Below are 20,373 nucleotides of genomic sequence, written 5' to 3'. Positions count from 1 at the left end.
ATACCTAGGAACTGGTAAAGCCAGGAACTTCTCTTTTTACCTCATTGAAAACAAATATATTCTCCTAAAAAAAAGATAATAAACTACCTAAAAAATCCTTTGCCATACCCAAGAAAAGTGACAATACAGAATAATTTTGAAGGATGGGATCCCATTCTCCCTCCTGCAGCTCTGCCAGCCTGAAACAAACCGACCATCTCCTGTAAGAGAATGTCACACACATGGGACAGCATGGAGGCGGTTCTGCTGAGGAGCTGGGGAAAGAGCTCAGTGACGGGCCCTGCGATGTTGACCACTGCCATAATGTGTAACTTGCATTGATTTTAAATAAGCCAAATGGCTTATCTGAGAATTCTGGGTTGACTTTGATTTTGTGACTCTGAATTCCATTCACTTAAGGGTTAGTTGGTTTATAGAGATTAATTTTTTAATACTGTTAACATCATGTGCAACCAAACACCAAGAATATCAATAAATATCAATAATTAGCTTTGGTCTTACTTCTTCTTTCTGGTGGACCATTCTGACTTTATAAATAGAGTACAGTCTCAGTGCCAATGCCCCACTGGGGTTTAAAATTCCATAGTCAGAACACATCACCTTAATGTGTCTTGTCACTTGTTTGGGCAAGTTTTGGAGTCTGAAAGAAAAATACAAAATGAGCAAAAGAACAGATCGCTGATGGCTTAGTATAAAATTTGTTACTAGGAAAAACAACAGTTTTGAGACCCTTGAAGTCAACTGGGGCAGTTAGTCAGAAATGACTTGTGACCATGGCTGTGGATGGGGGTTGCATTCACAAAGGGCTTTCGACCATCCTTTTCTTGGCTTGTAGGTAGAAGATGCGGTTTTCTTCAGGATAAGTGACTTTACTGAGGGGCATCTTATAAATGTTGGGGTTTTTCGTGGTCAGCAGGAGGAACAGTAGTGTCGCCAAACAGAAGGGCCAGGTACAAGATGGCAATCCGACCTGGGAGCAAAAGAGACAAGCCACATGTTCCTTTGAGATCCTGTCGAAGGATCTCAAAGGAACCACGCTTCACTCCACTGTCATTCAGCTCAGGGGATGACTCGCTGGGGGCACTGCTCTGGACTCTGCTTGTCCCTGTAGAGACTGAGTCTAAGATCTCAGGGCATTCTGCAGCTGAAATGTCAGCATGCATTCCTTAGGGTTGATGCATGTCTTTCCCTCCCTCTCATACAGTCAGACTTCCTACACCAGATGTGCAAACATGACACCTTGCTCCCAGAGATGACACTTCTCCAACCACCAATGGCTCCTGACCACTCATTAGGTTCACAAAGCCATTTTTGATTAGTTCAGCCCTCTCTCCCCTTGACCTCTACCCAGACTAGGTCTTGGTCTCTACTTGCTTTACTTCTTTTTGTTCCATCTCTCAAAAAGACTGTAAGCTCCTTGATGGTAGCTCTTCCTTCTGTGCGTCCATGGCAATTCACACAATTCTGAGCACACCATGTACTTGGTTGGGTTTGGCCCTATACTTGGACCCCCAGGGTATCATGGTACACAAATCTGACTTCACATCACATCTGGAAGAGTTTAAAAAAAACACAGATGCCTAGGCATCATACAAGATCTACTCTACCAGAAATGCCAAAGGGACAGGGCCTGAGGATCTGCATTTTTCAAAATCTCCCTAACTGACTCTGTTTCACAGCCTGCCTAATTCTGGCCCACAGGCCAAGGTCTGTGAACCTTTGTTGGGATGTGAAGGGCCCCACAAGCTCTAAGGCATGCCATCATGCCTGTAACAGGGCTTTGACATTCCACCATAAAGATACTGTGTCTCCAGAAGGACCCTCCCAGGTAAGCTCTCGAAGCTGCTGTTGAGAGGGCTAGATGCTGTCCTAACCCAGTGGCATCCATGACCACATCTACATGGATAGAGTTATCATGAACCAGTCCTGCATCACCTGCAGAGGTCGGTGAGGAACAGCACTGAGAGGTGGGGGACCCCAGAATACTCTGGGGATACTGGGCTCCTCAGGGTAGGGGAAGGACAAAGTCAAAGGAAGGAGAGAGTAGCAGGAGGCTCTTAATGGGCAACCATTTTGGCTACTAAATAATTCAGCCAGGGACTTCTCTGGTGGTGCAGTGGTTAAGAATCCATCTGCCAATGCAGGGGACACAGGTTTGAGTCCTGGTCCGGGAAGATCCCACATGCTGTGGAGCAACTAAGCCCATGCACCATAACTATTGAGCCTGTGCTCTAGAGCCCACGAGCCACAACTACTGAGCCCATATGCCACAACTACCAAAGCCTGCGCACCTAGACCCCATGCTCTGCAACAAGAGAAGCCACCACAATGAAAAGCCTGCACGCTGCAACTAGAGAAAGCCCGCACACAGCAACGAAGACCCAATGAAGCCAAAAATAAATAAATAAATAAATAAATAAATAAATAAATAAATAAATAAATAAATTTATTTATTTTAAAAAAATTCAGCCAGGACATGGGTCTAAAAAAGTCTTACTGATGACTGACTGGGGATTAAAAACAGATAAGGGGCATGAAAAACTGTTGGCTTAATTAAAAAAAAATCTGGGTCTTTAACCAACTATCCTTTTCCTCCCTTTTCTTACTTATCAACTAATACACAGTCCCGGTTTTCTGTTTAAGTGAAAGATATTCTAAAGTCAACTTCTTGATACTCAGAGTTAAAGTATGAACTTGATAATATACTATACACCCTAAGTTTCACTTCTTTAAATCAAACAATCTGATATTTTTAGCAAGCCCGGTGATTGTACTTTGGACTAAGGTTTACTGTGATGCTGGAGGGTAAGTGAGGACAGGTGGGTCTGGCAGATAGACAGTAGTGGCTGTCTGTCATGGAACCTGCCCCGGGATGCCACCGAGGTGGACTTCAGGAGGACTTCCATATCATTGAAAACTGATCGATCACACTGATGAGAAAATGAGATGAAAGCAAACTCACCACAGCCATCAGGTTGGACATGCTGGCTCCAACGTAGGCAGTGAACAGGGCTACAAAAAAAGAAAAAAGAAAAAAAAAAGGAAAGAAGAATGCTTGGTAGGTGCACTTTTCATTACAGGAAAGACTGCCTTTAGGTATAAATCCCTGGAATGTAAACTTGTGCGTTTCACCAGTGAGCCCAGCATCCTGGTTACAAGTATGAGCTTAGAGTCAGTGGCTCTGGGTTCAAATCCAGCCTCCACCCTGTAGGAGCTTGGTGCCTCCTCTCAAAGTCCCCATTTCCTCACCTGTACAAGGAGGTAATAGGAATCTCTCCCTCACGGGCTGGTGTGAGTGTGAAGAAGATAATGCTTGGACTTAGCACACAGTAAGTACTCAATAAAGGTAGCTTTTCTGTGGTACTATTTTGTTGTTATTATTGATAATACTTAAGGAAAAGCCTTCCACAGTAAATAAACTTCCCCATTATTTTATCCAAGCATAATAATTAAAATTAAACTTATGAATGTTCCTTCAGACAGCATACTATCTCATGGCATCTGGGATTCTCAGATCACTGGTTAGAATTCACAGTTCCAAAAAATCATAGTATACATATATATATATATATGTAGTAACTCAGGATTCCTCCCCATAATAACATTTTCCCAAATACCATTAAGGTGGGCATACAGGTCAATGAATTAATTAACATCCTGTTTTTATTTACTTTGAGCACAAATTAGAATAGGTAATTTGAGTTATATGTATGACTTTCAATGTAAAACAACAAAAACAAAGATCTCAACTAGCTAACTCAATTCCTGGCCCCAAGGGGGCTCGCGGAAGCCCTTAGGTTTCACAGAGGCGGCCTAAAGAATAGCCTTCTTATGATGGCCACATGGTCACTTGGGTCAGCAACACTCAGTGTTAGACACACTCATCAGCTGGTCCTCAAGTCCATCGAGAAATCACATCTGCTACTCTGGGGAGTTGGGCAGCAGTGGCGGGAGGGACCTTATGACCCTCCTTTACTTTACTATAGACTTCCATCCTTTTATTGATATTTTATATTTTTATCCTGATATTTTTTGTTCAACAGTATACCTAATTCTTTCACATCTGAATTGTCTCATGCTAATGGGAAAGACTCATCTGTGGAAATGATCTGGGCTTCAAATCCCAGTTCTGCAATTTTGTTTGCTGTGCAACACATCACTGAACTAGGAATCTAGTTTCATCATCTGTAAAAAGGCAACTTGAAGAGGTGTCTTACAGGGAGGTAATGAATCTCAAATGAAATCATATATTTTCACAAACAGCAGCTGTAAACTCATCTCTGTCACCATGGGTTGGAAGTACTGCTCTGAGCAGAAGGGTTGGAAGATTTTCTCTGCTTGGCTTTGATAATTTCATTCTTTTCCCCCCATTTAGTTCATTCATTCATTCACTCATTCAAGAAATATTCACTGGCCATTGGCTAAGCACAGGGGACACTCTGTCCCTTCTCTCCTGAGTACCAGCTTTTCTATGACACTCCCTTGAGCACATGAGACCTTATTTCTCTCCTAGAAGCGCAATAGCTTACTACCTATTAACGCACTTTTGGTGCGTTTGGTGTAATGCTCTTTCAATTCCCTGTTGCTTTTCTTTCTATAGTAAGAGCATCAGATTGTCTAACAGTTGCTGCCCACCACTTAACACTAGCTGGGTTGGGCTGGGAAAGCCTTACATTAGAGGTGAAGTTCTGTACACCATGGTTTGGAGGTGATGACCCTGACAGCGTTCTGAGTAGCTGAGGGAGAGAAAAGGCCTTTGAGTGTGGAAGGGAGGACTGGATCCTAGGTCTTCATAGACAACTTCCCTCCCCACAGACCACCATGTGTGAGTCCTACTATGATAACCCAACCTGTAAGAAGAGATACAAAATGTGTTTACAGTTTGCACTGATAACATAACAAAATTGAGGAGTCCCCTGGCCATGCAGTTTCTGGCTTAGGGACACAGGGAAGGCAGCTTTACCAGGCTCTATCAGTGACTCCGAAGTCCTCTTTCCGATAAAGCCATAGGAGCTAATAAAAGAGCACCTCTGTGATAAATGTCTGCTATTTATTTACCTTGGCTGACAAGGTTGATCTTTTGTTTGGCAGTATCGGGGTGATATGGGCAAGCATAAACTTGCTGTGTGAGTTTACAGTGAGATTTGCTTTATAAGAGGGACTAGAGGTCTGTCTCAAAACTTTATGTCCAAAGATGAAAAAGACTGACAGTGCCCAGTGTGGATGAAACAGGCACTCTCATATACTGTCAGGGGCAAGGGAAATTGGTATGGCCTTTGTGGGGTGCATTCGGCATCTATTGAAATTAAAATAGGCAGAGCTGGGATTTGGGCACCAGGGAGGGTCTGGGCTCTTAACTAATTCAATATACTGACTTGACCAGTATGCTCTACTAATAATGAAAATCTGATCTATCCAAAGGAAGGGAGATGTGATAGGCAGAATAAAGGCCCCCAAAGACGTCCATGTCCTGATTCCCAGAACTTGTGAATATGTTACCTTACATGGCAAAAGGGACTTTGCACTTGTGATTAAGTTAAAGATCTTGAGATGGAGGATTATCCTGGGTTAGCCAGGTTGACCCAATGTGATCACAGGGTCCTTATAAGAAGGAGGCAAGAAAGTTCCATCTAGGGAGTAGGATGGAGTGTTTTCATTTTCTGCTTTATACTCTTCTGTATTGATTGAATTTTTGTTTGTTTTGTTTGGAACAATAGGCCTATACAGCTATAGAAGTATAGAAAGAAAATAATGATAATATCACAGCTTTGGGAAACACACATCTGTAAACATCTTTGGCTTTTCCTTTCCCATAGTCTGTGAAGAGACCTTCACAGACCTTATCAACAACTCCTGTGACCAAAACAGTTTCTGCTTATCTTTAAGGATGTGCTCAGACTGTCCCTATGCTGGCCCAGACCATGCTTTCTACCAACTGGAATTCCTCCTCTTACTTTTTAGGACTTACAGAAAAGCCACCCTTTCTAGGAGGTGCTTTTTAGTGATTCTGAACTATAATGTTCCCCCAGGGACTCACTCTGCACTGTAGGTGTTTCCTGGCTCTTCATCTTGTGGCCTCTGTGGGCTTCTCTCTCTTACTCACCTGGCTTCTGTTCTCTGTACAGAAAACCACCTAGGATCTAAAGCTTCTGAACCTCTAGCTCTTCCTTGTAGTGTCTGGGTTGTACCATGAGTGTTTAATACATATTTGCTGCTACTGCCAATACAGAAAAAATAAAGGTTTGAAACCTCAAACCAACCTCAGAATAAAGAGTCTAACCCAGGTGAGCTCAGGAGGCCACATAATCTGTTTCTACCCTTCTCCTTTGCCCTAAGCTTTAAACAAGTATGGGAAAATGAGCAAAAATTTTGACAGGACTATTAGGTGAAATAGTTATGTAACTATAAAGAAATTGACAAAATGACATGTGAATGGCAACACCACAGCAACCTGAGTTTTGTTAATCTTCCTACAGCATCAGACAGTCAAAATTGGATTAGGCCTTAGAAATCCTTGGTTCCATCCCATGTCCTGCCCAACGCAGGAACTCACTCTAAATCCTGCCTGACATGTAGCCCACCACTTTAATAATGGCTGGATTGATTAATCTGGTGATAAAATGACTCTAGACAAATATTCCCATGAGATTACAAAAGTTTCTGCATGTTCCAATATCCCTCCACCCCTTTGTCCCCAAGGAAGTGTCATTTCCTTCATTCTAGAACATTATCTTACACACTTTTATTTGTGTTGAATTAGGGATGCCAGAAGCTATAAGTGAATAAGCTCCCCTTCCAATGGCCAGAGAAATCCATGGTAGCTTTTCAAATCCAAAACACTTGAGGTCTGTTTTCACCTAAATGCCTAAAGGGAAGCAGAGTAGTGTAGTGGGTGTCACTCTGGAAGTTGTTAGCAAATGTGGATTCTGGACTTATATTTACCCCTAATGGATGCCTTTCAGTGTGTCACTTTCTCTCTCTGCCCTTATGTAGAACCCCAACAGTAAAATGAGAAGGATGGAGTGGAGATCTCCAGAACCCTTTCTAGCTCCCAGAGGCTGAGTCTGGCTAGAAAACAGAGGTTAGAAAGGATTAATATAGCAGTTCTCAAAATACGGTCCCCAGAGCTACAGCATCAGCACCACCTGGCACCTTGTTAAAAATGCAAACTCCTCCCCCTACCTCTAACAATGAGTCAGTGACTGGGGGTGAGACCCAGTAATCTGGGTTTTAACAAGGTTTCCAGGTGATTCTGATGTTTGCTTCATTTTTGAGAACAGCCAGATTAAGGTGATTCTCTAAGGGCCCTTTAATACCACCTGATTCACCAGGGGAACCGACTCTATACTTAGCTTGTTTCTTTTTAGTTTCTTGGGTCAAACAATTAGTATGAAGAACATAGGACAAGTCAAGTTTCTATCCCTCAACATACACATATTGTAAAATGGTTCTCTCATCTTCAAAATGAGTAACGAGGTAGACAGAGCAGACCCAAATCCTCCCAGAGAGGGGAGGCCAGTTGCCCTGGTCCCACCCTCAGCAGATAGATAGCAGGGGACTCAAACTAGAACTCCTGCTCTAGTTTCTCACACTGTCCTTTCTGACTGTTTGTCGTTGATGTTGATCCCATAATCATAAGCAACCATTCCCCAGATGCACAGGATACTCACCGCAGGCAAGAGCCAGGAGGTGGGTTTGCCAGGTGAGCGCCATGAACATTCCTCCAATTGCAATGCAGGTTAGAGAGCTGTTGAAACCCCAGAGTCCAAAGTAGATGTTCTCAAATGGAGCTGAAAGACTGAGTCCTATTAGGCAAGACAGGAGGAGTCAGAACTTTGGACTAAATGCAGGATGCTCTGGAAGGAGGCTGGGGGTGGGGAAGTCATCCGAGAACTCCCACTGGTCCCTTGGAAGCAGACCTTCAAGAAAAGTCTGGGGTATAGAAGATGCCTGAGACAATGGATGAAGCAGAGGAGGTGCTCAGTATCTGGTAACAAGTCTTACACTCACCTGCTGCCATCCCCAGCAACGACCCGATCGCAGCATGTAGGCACATGAGTGGAGAGGAGAGGAGGATGGCGCCTAGGAAGATGCCCCCTGTCCACGGATTATCACAGCCATATATCTGACCAACACCCACGGGCAGGGACCTCAGTAACTGCAGAAACAATTTAGAAAATGCGATCATTAAAACTACTGTACAGAAACTCATAGGGCACCCACAAACACAATGCGATGTCATTTTAGATTTAGCGTATCTTATCTTTCAAGATCAGTGCTACTAATTTTTAAAATTCTCTCTCTCTCTATGGAAAAATCTCAGTCATTCTTCTGCTTTATCCCCAGAGATACACCAGCCCTTCCCTGCTGCGTGCTGAGCATGCCTTTCCCAGACCCTTCGCTCACTGGCTCTACTGCTTGCACTGATACCTGGCTTTGGTCACCGATAAGCCCCCAGTGCTGTGTCACCGCTCCTCACTGATCCTGTGAGGATCGGCCATGCCTCCCAGTGAGGATGGCGGGGACCACAGCTTACACTTCTATTGCTTTCAACTCTCCATCAGTTCCGAGGCCAATAAATCAATGCATCTCTATGGTCAATAGAAGTATTATTACTCCCACGTAATTTAGTTATTAGTACTAAGGCCAGAGACCCAAAGTCGGGTTATCCTATCCACAACTCAGAAGCAATTATTGGCAGGTTCATGAGTCAGGATCATATTTACACTTCTATTGTTAATAAGAACATGTATTAGTTAATTAATTTTACTTTATTTTTTGTTTTTTAAAACTTATATTTATTTATTTACTCTTAATGTTTTTTATTTTTATTAAAATTTTTTTAAATTAAAAATTCTTTTTATTTCTTTTTATTTTTCATTATATATACATTTTTAGAGAGCTTGTATTAATTTAAACCAAGATAACCTTAGCTTATTCCAGTTATCAACAACTGCCAGTCCTCAGAACACAAAAATACATGTAAATATCACAATTCTAGCTCTCTGGCTGAGTTCTGAATTCAGGTAATGTGTTCACAGAGTGGCAGTTCTTAGGAACAAGGCATAGGGTTTGATTCAAGCTAACAAATGATAATTCCTTATAACAACACTTCTGGTAGGGCTAGGATAAGCATAATTAGTTGTGTTAGTTCTGTTTTGACCAAGGCTATCACTGAAAGGGGCCCTCCCCACCTCCCATCTCACTCCTTCCACCTTTTGGCAAGGACCTTTGGGAGGCAGTGACTTTGATGCAGGGAGGCCAGCTTTGGCACGAGGAAGTGTCCACTCCTTCCATGAATTAGGCTGGATCCAATGCTGGTTTCTGATGCTAGTCTGGTCCTTGCTCAGGGCACAGGATCATAATGTGAGCTTAATTCTAACCTAAGATGGGCCTAAATTCTTCCAGCCCATGCTGGATCTTCACATCTACACAGGATCACTTCCTGTTTCTTGTAGACCAGGGAACTTGACACAGGAAAAGACCGTGTGGTCTTTTATCGCAGAACTGGACAGCAGAACTATCCCTCAGGTAGCCAGGGAAATGGGGAGTTGATGAGATGGGAAATAAGTATGCTGACGTTGGAGAGGTAGTTCAGAGTGAGGAGAAGGACAAAACCCCCCTTCCCCATGTCAGCACTGTCCACTAGCACTTTCTGTGGTGATGGAATATTCTGTATCTCTGCTGTCCAATACGTGCAATTATTCAGCACCTGAAATGTGGCTAGTGAGGCTAAAGAAGTAAATTTTAAATTTTATTTAATGTTAATTATGTTTACATTTAAAATAAAATAGCTACTGTATTAGATAGGGCAGTTTTAGATAGTTTAACTAATGCTATTTTTTCATGGGCAGTTCTGATACATTTTTAAAATTTTCCTTCTGAGTTATTTCCAAATGCTCCCATTCATTTTCTGGGCAAGAAGCTAAATAAAAGGCTGCTTGAACTCCTCACATGTTTTGACTGCTCAGCAAAGAGGACAACAAAAGGTATTTTACAACCTGATAGCGGAAAAACCAGTCTCTTGCACCCTAAAAAAGGTAAGGTTGGTTTTCTTCTGATTTCAAGTGTTTTCTTTTTCTTTTTTTAAATAATCAAGAAACCTTAAACAGATTTATTAAATAAACACCAATACAAAGAGCTGGAATTTGATTTGGGTTAACCAGGCTTTTAAAAATAGTGCTCTCTCTATGCACAACTGTAATGAAATACACAGCACACATCCTAGGATAGTGGTTCTCAAACTCCGGCCCTCGTCACTATTATTTGGGGAGTTTGTTAATACAGGCTCCTAGGCTCCACCCCGATGATTATGATTTAGGGAGTCGAGATGGAGCTTGTATTAAGTATTTAAAAAACAGTGATTCTTATGCCTCCAAAGCCTGAGAAATCTGAATTACTGTACATATTCTATGAGATCCACCATAAGAAAAAGCAGAATAGAGAGGTTCTGCCACAGGATCTAACAGTAAGCAGCCAGTTCTTTTGATTGGAGGAGGCAGGTCAGGGGCCACTTAACACCAGGCTGGAGGCCCCTGCCTCAAGGGCTGGCCTCCACCATACCCCACAAATAAGGGCCAAGTTTGAAACAGAGTGTCTGAATTTCAGTGGGGATATATTCTGGAGTTAGCACTGCAGATTTTAGGAAAAGAGGAAGAAAAGTTAGCTTTGACCAAATAGTCATTTAAAAAATCCCTTAGAGCCCAAAGCTTTGGAGGAGAACAAATAAGCATTTAGACAGCAAGACGAAGGCGTTAAAGGACTTCCTGGTGGTCCAGTGGTTAAGACTCTGCTCTCCCAGTGCAGGCGGCCTGGGTGTGATCCCTGGTAAGGGAACTAGATGCCGCATGCAGCAACGAAGATCCCGCGTGCGGCAACTAAGACCTGGCGCAGCCAAATACGTATTTTAAAAAAAAATTCTTAAAAAAAAAAGAGGAAGGTGGCAAGGTCCCCCCAGTGCTGAGTCTCTATAAGCTTCTGATGCCCATGAATAATTAACCAGGAGGACACGGGGTGTCTTCCAGAGCCAGTGGCGGGGGTGGGGTTGGGGGGAGGGGGTGTAAGAAGATAGTGTATCTTACCTGCAGGGCACTGAGGTCAGACCAGGTGACATTGGGAACTGAGGTTACAGGTGTGAACAATTTGCTTGGGAAAAATGGATTGTAATGTCCCGTGGCAGAAAGGTACATTGACAACGCCATGTTGAAGGGCAGAGTGAAGACAGGGAGGTCCCATTTGCAGAACACGGAGTTCAACGCACTTGAGAAAATTGGACTGAAAACAACAACAGAACAGAATGGAAGAATATGCATGTGAAGCCTTCCAAACTCCCAATGCCCTGGAATGGAAGCCAGGTTGATGAACTGAATCTCTATACTATGGAGGGGCTTTGTTTCATTGGCAAATATGTCCCTAAAATGTTGTATGGCCAAACTTTTCCCAGGGAAAAAAAAAAAAACCCAAACCCAAACACACCTGGAATAAATCCTGTCATAGAATAATTCTTACATTCAGTCAAAAATAAACTCTCAGCTTATTTGGCTTGTGGAAAATTATGCTCTGGGTTTGCTCACAGTGAGTCATAAATCTAGGTTTTAAAAATATTTTTGAAGTATTTAAGACATCTGAAAAAAATATTGTCTAAACAGTTAAAGCCCCTTCTGTAACCTACTTGATCATATGCACCTCCCTCCCCACCAGAGGCAAACTTGATCTTGAACTTGTATACCATCTCCACGAGTCTTAGTATATTTAGTCTTGAAAAAGAAAAACAATGGTCCCAGGAAGGATGCAGGTGGTGTGGACTGGAGGAAAGAGATCTTAAACTCAGCAGGGCAGAGTTCTAAGTCCTTGAGCAGTTGAACTGTGTGGTCGAGGGCAGGGATGTACTTTCAGTTCCCTCATCTGGGAGATTGGATTATATGGTCTCTGGGCCCATTTTGTTCCCTCACTTGTTGATCCAATCAAGGAGCCTTCACTTTAAGGTCAGAATCCCAGGTTTCCGGAATTGGGGGAGAGGGTGAGTGACCATGCGCAGGTGATTCCTCTTGCCCTTGAGCCTTATCTTAAGAATAGGTGGGAAGTCCCTCCTGAGCAGGTTGGCCGTGCCGGCAGGTTCTCCTCCACACATCTGTGCTGCAGCCAGAGTGGGCACACTGTCCATAGTGGGCTACATGTATCATTTGTATGGATACTAGTATTTTATATTCTGAATATACCATGGTAAGAAGGAAATGTTTGTTTTCAAAAAAGAAAAAAAAGGATTTAAGACAGTGTCAACGTAGAAACTAGTTTGAAGGATTTAGGGTTAAAAAAGGAATCAAATTTAGTAAAGAATTATTTTGAAGGGGACAGGGACAGGTGTTAAGGGGAGTTCACACAGGCACAGGGGTTCTCAGTGAGGTCCCTGGATCAGCCACATCAGCATCATCTGGGAAGTTGTTAGAGATTCAGATTCTGAGGCCCTGCCCCAGATGGACTGAATCAGGAAGCCTGTGGGGGGGGAGCAGCAGTCCGTGTTTTAACAGGTGAGCCTGATAGTGTGCATGTTTGAGGACCACTGATGTGGGGAGTGGTTCTCAACTTTGGTTGTACTTTAGAACCTCCTGGGAGCCTTCAAACTCCCAATGCCCTGGAAACACCCCAGACCAATTATATCAGAATCTTGTGTGTGGGTGGGTGGCTGTGAGGTGTGTGTGGAGGCCACACGCATCGGTGTGTTTGAATGTTTCCAATAGACATATCCTGAATCTAAATTTTAAAATATATTTTTCTAAAAATTGTTTTATATACATAACATAAAATTTACCATTTAAACCATTTTAAAGCATTCAGTTTAGCAGCATTAAGTACATTCACATTTTTGTACAACTATTACCGCCATCCATTCACAGAACATTTTTCATTTTGCAAAACAGAAACTCTATACTCCCTAAATAATAACTTCCCCCCTTGCCTCCTCCCCCTATACATTTTTTCAAAAAGGCATTTCGAAAACCAGGTACAACTTACCAAGTCATGGACATAGCAGACACAGGGAATAATAGCCACCAGAAATAGTCTCCCTTGTCTGAAAAGACAGCCATAAGGATTCCCACCAGGGTGGCATTGTAGCCCTGGAGCCCTGCTGCAATGGCGGACCTGTGGGCAAAAGGCACAGCTTGGACAGCTTCCAGGAGGATGTTGGCTGGATGTGCACATAAATGACACTTATAACTTCCAGATAATATTTACATTTGAAAATGAGATTATATTTAGGATTTTATTGCAAAGTCTGTAGAAGCCAAATACAAATAAAAGCATGAAAAAGTAAAATATACATAGATAAAATGCAAATGTGCACATAGAACAACCCCTATTGAGGTGTCATAGCTAAAGATAGAATTCCAGCATCTAGAGGAGGAAAGGGAAATCAGCAATCCAACCTATTCTGCTTCCTTTTACCCTTTTGTTCCAAAAGTTATTATTTCTTTTAAGTCATTAGGACCTCTGACTTGAATAGAGCTTTGATGTGAAACTGTTTCCTAAGTCTGATTTTCTTGGTGAGAGATGTAAGATTCTTAAAATGTAAATTTACTTCCATGGTGTCTTTGATCTTATAAACACAGATCTTCCAACTTAGCGTATATTTTCATTTGCCTGTGCTTCCATTTTGTTGTCTCCAGATATACATTTCCAAGTTATTGCAAAGAAAAACAACTACTTTTACTTGGCAAATTACTCCATTTAATTATGTGCATATTTAGCACCTAATTCTTTCTTGGGTCCTTTTTGCTTCCCAGCATTTAACCTCACTTCTAAATGTTGTCCTGGGTAAGTTTCTACTCCTGGCCAAAATGGTTCCCATTTCATATTTGGGGACAAGACGCTCCAAGTGAGAAATGGAATGATTTCTATAGAATAAGCCCCGGGGCTGACAAGCCAGACCCTCCAGGGCTCTGAGAATTGGCACCTTGAAGGTACCCAGCATTCAAGGATGAAGTCTGTAGGAGTCACAGGTTTGCAGATGGTGAAGTGGATGGGCGAGGTTGAACACAGGGCCTGAGGGGGAGGTGATGTAGCAATGAGTCACACTACAGGGCAGTACAGGATGGTGTGAAAGCTTCTCCTGGCCTGTTTGTCACTTTAGCAGGAGGCACCAGTTCAACAGCAGGGTGATATTCATCTGGGCAAGAGTATTAGAGGTGAGACTTCGTGCTCAAAAGCCCTTTGTCTCCCTTAAATAATCCTTCAGGATATGTGGCAGGTGATGCGACTTGTATTGGTTTAACCCAGGAAATGATAATTGAGGCCATACCTGATGGCAGTGGGAAGCTCTCAGCAACTGACTTTCAGATTTAAGGCTTGAGTTTGATCAACAAAAAATTAACTGCAATGCCTACATGTTGTGGAATGCCATAGTTTCAGCAAGAGGAAGATGTGTATTCATTTAAAGCAGAGGATTACCTTTTCCATGTGCCCTTTAGGACTGAGGGGAGTAAAAGAGATCTGAAAACTAACACATGTAAAGATGGCTGGTCTTTTAAACCATTGGTCCCCAACGTTTTTGGCACCAGGGACCGGTTTCATGGAAGACAATTTTTCCACGGGCTGGGTTGGGGGGGGATGCTTCAGGCGACGGGGAGCGGCAGATGAAGCTTTGCTTGCTAGCCCGCTACCCACCTCCTGCTGTGTGGTCCGGTTCCTAACAGGGGGTGTTGGGGACCCCTGTTTTAAACCATACTTGATAAGGACAATGGGTCAACTTCTACTGGGGCAAAACAATGAAGAAGATTTGATATGATACAATCCTGGACCACACTTCCAAACTGGACAGATTGTTTCTTGATGTGCATTAGAACAGAATTTGACCTAAAGTACAAAATCACCCTCCATAGAGAACAAGTCAGGCTCCTTGGACCTGATAGGAAAGTGGAGCATTTTCGGACTCTCTCCCTGAGAAGCCCCTTAGGCAGTTTACAGGAGCTTAGCTGTATAATTACCATCCACTGGGGATGATGCATGGATCCGGGACAGCTAGAAGACCAGCAACCTCCCTGAAGGAACTGGTCAGGCAGGAGCCATCTCCTCCCATGGTAGGAATCAGCTCATCAATTCTTCAGTGGCAGATAGTTTATGAAGTACACACTATTTTTAGCCTAACACATAGTTCAGAAGACACACTAACATTACTTAAGTCAGAACTTGCTTACTTGGAATTTATGTCCGTTTGTCTCTCTGGAAGCTGAGCTAATCTTTGCACTGTCCATGAAGAATGAATTTACTAAGCTAAGCATGGAAATAAGATATAATGGGATTAGTGGGATTTTTAAGCCACTAAAACTTTTCTTGAGCCCATATTCATTTTTTGCAAATAAAAAAATGCTGATGATAAATAATTGATCAATCATTAAAGCAGATCCCTTTGGACCCTACCCTGGGAATTACTTATAGCTTTGTTCTGGTTACCATGTAGTGCCAGGAGGATCTGGCATCATTCAGAGTGGCCGCTTATTCAGGTACCACAAATAAGAGGCTATAAATGATTTCCTGACCTCTGACTAAAGGCACATATAAAGCATTCTGTGGAATAAAGGTTGTTTCTCCTGGGGAGGGTGCGGCCCAGAGTAACTGGTTGGCTCCTGTGCTCTAAGAAGCAAGAAGCGGAGGCTTGGAGGGATGCGCCTACCTGTCCTGACCGAGTAACAGGGCTGTCAGGGTGGAGACCACAGTTCCCACACAGCCACTGAGCGCCCACCAGGGGTTCTGGACCAGGAGTCCCACCAGAAACAGGATTCCGCTGATGGGGTTGCTGACAAACACCACTTGGGATATGCCCCGAAGGACCCAGTCGACAAACTGGAGCGCCTGGGGTTTGTCTGGAAGAGATGAGATGGGCAGAGCTAAGGAAACAGTGAGGCAAATGGGGCTCCTTCCCAAGTCCAGGGCCCACCCTGAGCAAAATCCCCTCTCATGAAGGTGAAGCTAATTTTTGATATTCCTTTAAGCTTTTTCTCTGAACCCTTTCCCCTTAGTGACCTTCAGATCCCTGAAAGCAACCAGTTTCTTTCCTCTCAATCCAACTGCCCCTACTAGAATCTCAGTTCCAGAAAGCATCGAATGAACTTATTTACCACGCTTAGAGGTTCAGATTCATACGCCAAAGGAATGAATTACCAATAGTAAAATTTCAGGGTTTTTTTTTTTTTTTTTTTTGCGGTACGCGGACCTCTCACTGTTGTGGCCTCTCCCCCTGTGGAGCACAGGCTCCGAATGCGCAGGCTCAGTGGCCATGGCTCGTGGGCCCAGCCCCTCCACGGCATGTGGGATCTTCCCGGACCGGGGCACGAACCCGCGTCCCCTGCAACGGCAGCGGACTCTCAACCATTGCACCACCAGGGAAGCCCTTTTTAGTTTTTATTAGTTTTTTTTTTTTTTTTTTTTTTTTTTGTGGTATGCGGGCCTCTCACCGCTGTGGCCTCTCCCATTGCGGAGCACGGGCTCCGGACACACAGGTCCAGCGGCCACGGCTCACGGGCCCAGCCGCTCCGTGGCATGCGGGATCCTCCCGGACCGGGGCACGATCTCGCGCCCCCCGCATTGGCAGGTGGACTCCCAACCACTGTGCCACCAGGGAAGCCCAAAATTTCAGTTTTTAAGTACCGAAATTATAAGGAGGAACCAGGTGCCTTCCTCTGATATCAACCGGACTGCGGCCCTGACCACTATCTCCATTAAAAAAAATTTGAAGAAGTTTGCTGGTTAGAAGATAAAAAGTTAAAAAGGGAGAGGAAAGAGATAGATAGAAGGTAGGGGAGTATAACTAAAGATATGACTAGAAGAACCAGCAAACCATTTCCCCCAAAGCCACTGTTCCAATGGATGGAAGCGTAAATACCTTTAAGCCAGTTGGCAAATTCTTTCATATCACCAGTTATGTAGCCAAGTGCCTTGGGGAGGCTTCTTCTCTTGCGAACTGGTGGACCCTGATTTCCACCCTGGTCCAGTTTAACCACAGTGGGGCTGTCCTCCATGGATAGCTCTTCCTCTGGCTCCTTAAGGAAAGAACAGAGCTCATAAACATCCTAATGCAGAACACTTCGGACGGGCCAGTGTGGGACCTGGTCACAGTAGCCACAGAGGGTGAGTTTAAAGGCACTTCATCTGTACCATGACATCCCATGGAACTAAGAAAGCACCATTTTCCTCTTGAAATGTTGTCACGGAGATTATTACCAAGACCCAAACCCCATACTACTTTTGTCATCACTGTTTTCAATGCCACCACAAAAAAAGGCTCTGGTCTTTAATTTCATAAGGTTCAGTTTCTAACTCAACAAATATTTATTGAGCACCTATATCCTACACTTAAAGAGCTCAGTCTAGTGGGAAAGACTGAAAAATAGTTAATTTCAACATAAGGAGTCAAATAATGATATAGAAATAGCTAAGATAAGTACTTAAGCTTCTTGCTGCCAATGAAAGAAGCAGACCAATCAGCTACTTTCCAAGACAAGCAGCCACTTTAAATTAAATTTTTATTTTACAAAAAAGAGTTTTGTTTTTAAAAGTTTGAAAGAGAAGGAATGTTTACAAAACAGTGTGTGTGTGTGTTAACACAGCCTAAGAAAACTGCCTCTTACTCACTCTCCAAATCAAAGATTGCTTGACTATGTCGTCACATCAGGCAACTGCCTCTGATATTCTTTATTTTTGGAATTTGTTATTTAAATGTTTAAAGACTGGAAAAATAATATTCCACAAAGGTGTAGAAAATGGGAAAGGTGGAGGCGGACCAAGCTGTTGAAAACCAAAGAGTTACAATTTAAGAATTGTATGCTATAAGAATGTACAGGGCATACTTATAGTAAGCATGCCTCGGGGAAATACTAACAGTATAACCGTGACTGGAGCTCACTATGAGACTCTTCACTTCTCATGATAAGTGTTAATAGGAAAGCACCAGCATCAACAGAATATGGTACCCTGTAGACAAAAATGAAGGTTTTATGGTGCCGATGGTAGATATAAAAGAATACCAATGATGTCATCCCAGAAGCAGGCAAAGGGAGAAGGACAATAGAAAAACTACCTTGAGTTTGCAAGGAAAGCAAGGAGCACAGCCAGGCCAGTGTGAAGTAGGGGAACACCAAAACCATCAGACCCCAGAAGGCACAAGTGTGGAATGTGGAAGCCACAGGCACGTAAGACATGACCAAGGAAATACCCCAAACTCGTGCAGTTAAACCAGCTCTTCTCTCTGTGGCCAGGCTGTGAATAAGGGGTTCTCGTGGCTATTTTTGGTCCCATCGTTGTTCCATTTACCATAGCCAACAAATGGCTATTAACAGATAATAAAAGTTATGGCTTTTTAAATTTTATTTTTTGCAGTCCAGATTTTAGTTTTGGTTTCTATTAATCCCAGTACAGAAATCAATGTAACATTTTTTATTGAGTCACAATTTCACTTCAACTGTATTATTTCATTGCCCAACTAACCATTCTGCTTTTGAACAATGGCCAACCATTCCACAAAGTAGAAGCTGTTTATGCAATGCATTCTAGACCAAGGTCATTTTGTCTTGGCAAAATAGTGATAGAAACCAGCATTTGTGAGACTTCCAATGAACATTTTCATTAAGAAATTCTTAAACTGAAAACTGCTGGAGGTCAGGAACCAAAACTAAGTCTATATGGAGCTCAGCTGGCCCCAAAGTTAAACAAGGAAAACTGTTTGAATTATTAAGCAATTGTGAAAAATTGGATTTTATTTCATAATCTAAGTGATGACTATCATTTATTTTTATTTATCTCCCTCTTTAAACATCATAACTGAAAATATTGCTTTGAAAGCCCTTTCCTCAGCTACAGTGACCCCATTCTCAAAGCCATGCATCTTATGAGAGGCATCAGGCTCCAGGCCAGGCAATGACAAGAAATTGCCTTGAGTTTCTGTAACTGAGTAGATCTGGCCCTACAGAGGCAGCACCGAATGAAAACATTAAAGTGGACATTTTCCATCGAGTACAGAAACAATTAGGTATACGGGTTATTCCAGGGTGAACAAATTCATGTTTTCAAAATTTCCGGCATTTATTTATTTATTTTAGAGGGTTTTAAATACATCATCACCTCAGAGATTTTGGAGATACAGATATGAAACCTGATATTCTAACTGGCCAGACATGACTGAGAACCTGACTGGCCAGAGTTCCCTGCCTAGCCACGTGAAGTTGGATGAAGATTGAATCATTTATCTGAATCCACAGCCCAACATATAGAAGGCTTTCTGTGCTTTGTCTTTCCAGTATCCACATATTGGGGTAGGTTGTGCGGTTGCCATGTCCTAGAGAGAGGGCTCTTCTCATGAGTTGAGCAGACAGTTGCTGCTGTGGCCGAACCCCCCAGGAACTATTTATTCTGAACTCCTGAATACTCTAGAGCCCTGGGAACCCTGACTACTTGCTCCAGAACTTAGGCATGAGAATTGGTTATGAGAAACCAGTAACTTAAAGGTTGTGGTTTACCCTAGAATTTTATCATGCTAGACTGTTTGCATTTCTTTAGGGAAATTTAAGAATCCACACATCGTAATTGGAAAAGCAATGCAAGGTGATAAAGCAGGAACTTAAACTGATGCTCAAACTTCTCAAATCTAAGAAGGTCATTAAATTTCAACTAAAAAGACAGGACCAGAAAATAAAAGGAAGAAACTCTATAAAATAGGAGGAGCATAAGTTAAAAATCCCAGACTACTTTTTCCTAGCTTTTCCATGGTTGTCAAAACTCTGCAGCACAAAGGTCCATCATCCAACCCCAGATGAGTGTCTTGTGACTTTCTTGGCCAAGACCCCTGTGCATCTGGCTCAGCCCAAGCTGCACTGCTCAGCAGAGCATGAGGACCCACTTCCCAGGCTCTGTTCAGAAAAGACACAGCAGAGTCACAGAGACAGAAGCTGCACAAAGGTAGCATACCTGTTTTGGTGGCCCATGGGCCATGCGCGCTGCCTCACCAGCTTTTTTTCCAAAAGGGTCCCTCCAAAGAGGACCAGGAGGGGCGTCACCAGCGGCGCCAATCAAAGACCGTCCATTCATCCTTCCTTTCTTTCCATACATGACAAAGGGCAAAAATAGATGAATCAGCAGGATTCGTGCCCTGGTTGTGGTGTGAAATGCAAGGTAGAGAGAAGCAGGAGCTCTCCCAGGGAGTTCCTGGGGAGAGGAGACCTTAACAGAGAAGACCAACTTCTCCATAAACAAGAGCTCCATCAGCAAAGAGAGATGATGAGCTGACTGCAGACATTGAATGTTCATTTTACTTCACTTAGAACAAAAGAAAAATATGGCAAATCATCCTGCACAGAGACCTATGCATAGATTTTGTTCTGCTGTGTT

General features: G+C 43.0%; 1 protein-coding gene across 2 annotated transcripts; it reads right to left on the bottom strand.

The window, feature by feature from the left end:
- Window positions 1-796: 796 nt before the first annotated feature.
- Window positions 797-20,073, bottom strand: SLC14A1 (solute carrier family 14 member 1 (Kidd blood group)). 2 transcript variants are annotated; one of them, XM_060118481.1, is made up of 9 exons: window positions 19,954-20,073; window positions 16,877-17,033; window positions 15,668-15,857; window positions 13,012-13,140; window positions 11,082-11,274; window positions 8,011-8,158; window positions 7,671-7,805; window positions 2,963-3,012; window positions 797-970 (listed from the first exon to the last, which is right to left on the bottom strand). In XM_060118481.1, the coding sequence occupies exons 1-9, from the start codon at window positions 20,071-20,073 to the stop codon at window positions 797-799; spliced, it is 1,296 nt and encodes a 431-aa protein (XP_059974464.1). The 2 variants fall into 2 exon arrangements, with proteins under 2 accessions (XP_059974464.1, XP_059974465.1); XM_060118482.1 differs by lacking the exons at window positions 15,668-15,857; window positions 16,877-17,033 and having other exon boundaries at window positions 19,954-19,970.
- Window positions 20,074-20,373: the final 300 nt, after the last annotated feature.

Source organism: Mesoplodon densirostris, chromosome 15 (genome assembly GCF_025265405.1).
Source record: "Mesoplodon densirostris isolate mMesDen1 chromosome 15, mMesDen1 primary haplotype, whole genome shotgun sequence".
NCBI lineage: Eukaryota > Metazoa > Chordata > Mammalia > Artiodactyla > Ziphiidae > Mesoplodon > Mesoplodon densirostris.
This window is presented reverse-complemented; position numbering and strand designations above follow the sequence as displayed.

Excerpts from the sequence above, each read along its gene's own strand:
- SLC14A1 (XM_060118481.1), bottom strand. The coding sequence starts at position 20,073 with ATGAATGGACGGTCTTTGATTGGCGCCGCTGGTGACGCCCCTCCTGGT. Across the intron at positions 8,159-11,081 it reads CTGACCTCAGTGCCCTGCAG|TTACTGAGGTCCCTGCCCGT; the intron begins GTAAGATACACT and ends TTGTTTCTGCAG. Across the intron at positions 971-2,962 it reads TGTCCAACCTGATGGCTGTG|GTCGGATTGCCATCTTGTAC; the intron begins GTGAGTTTGCTT and ends TTTTGCTCCCAG.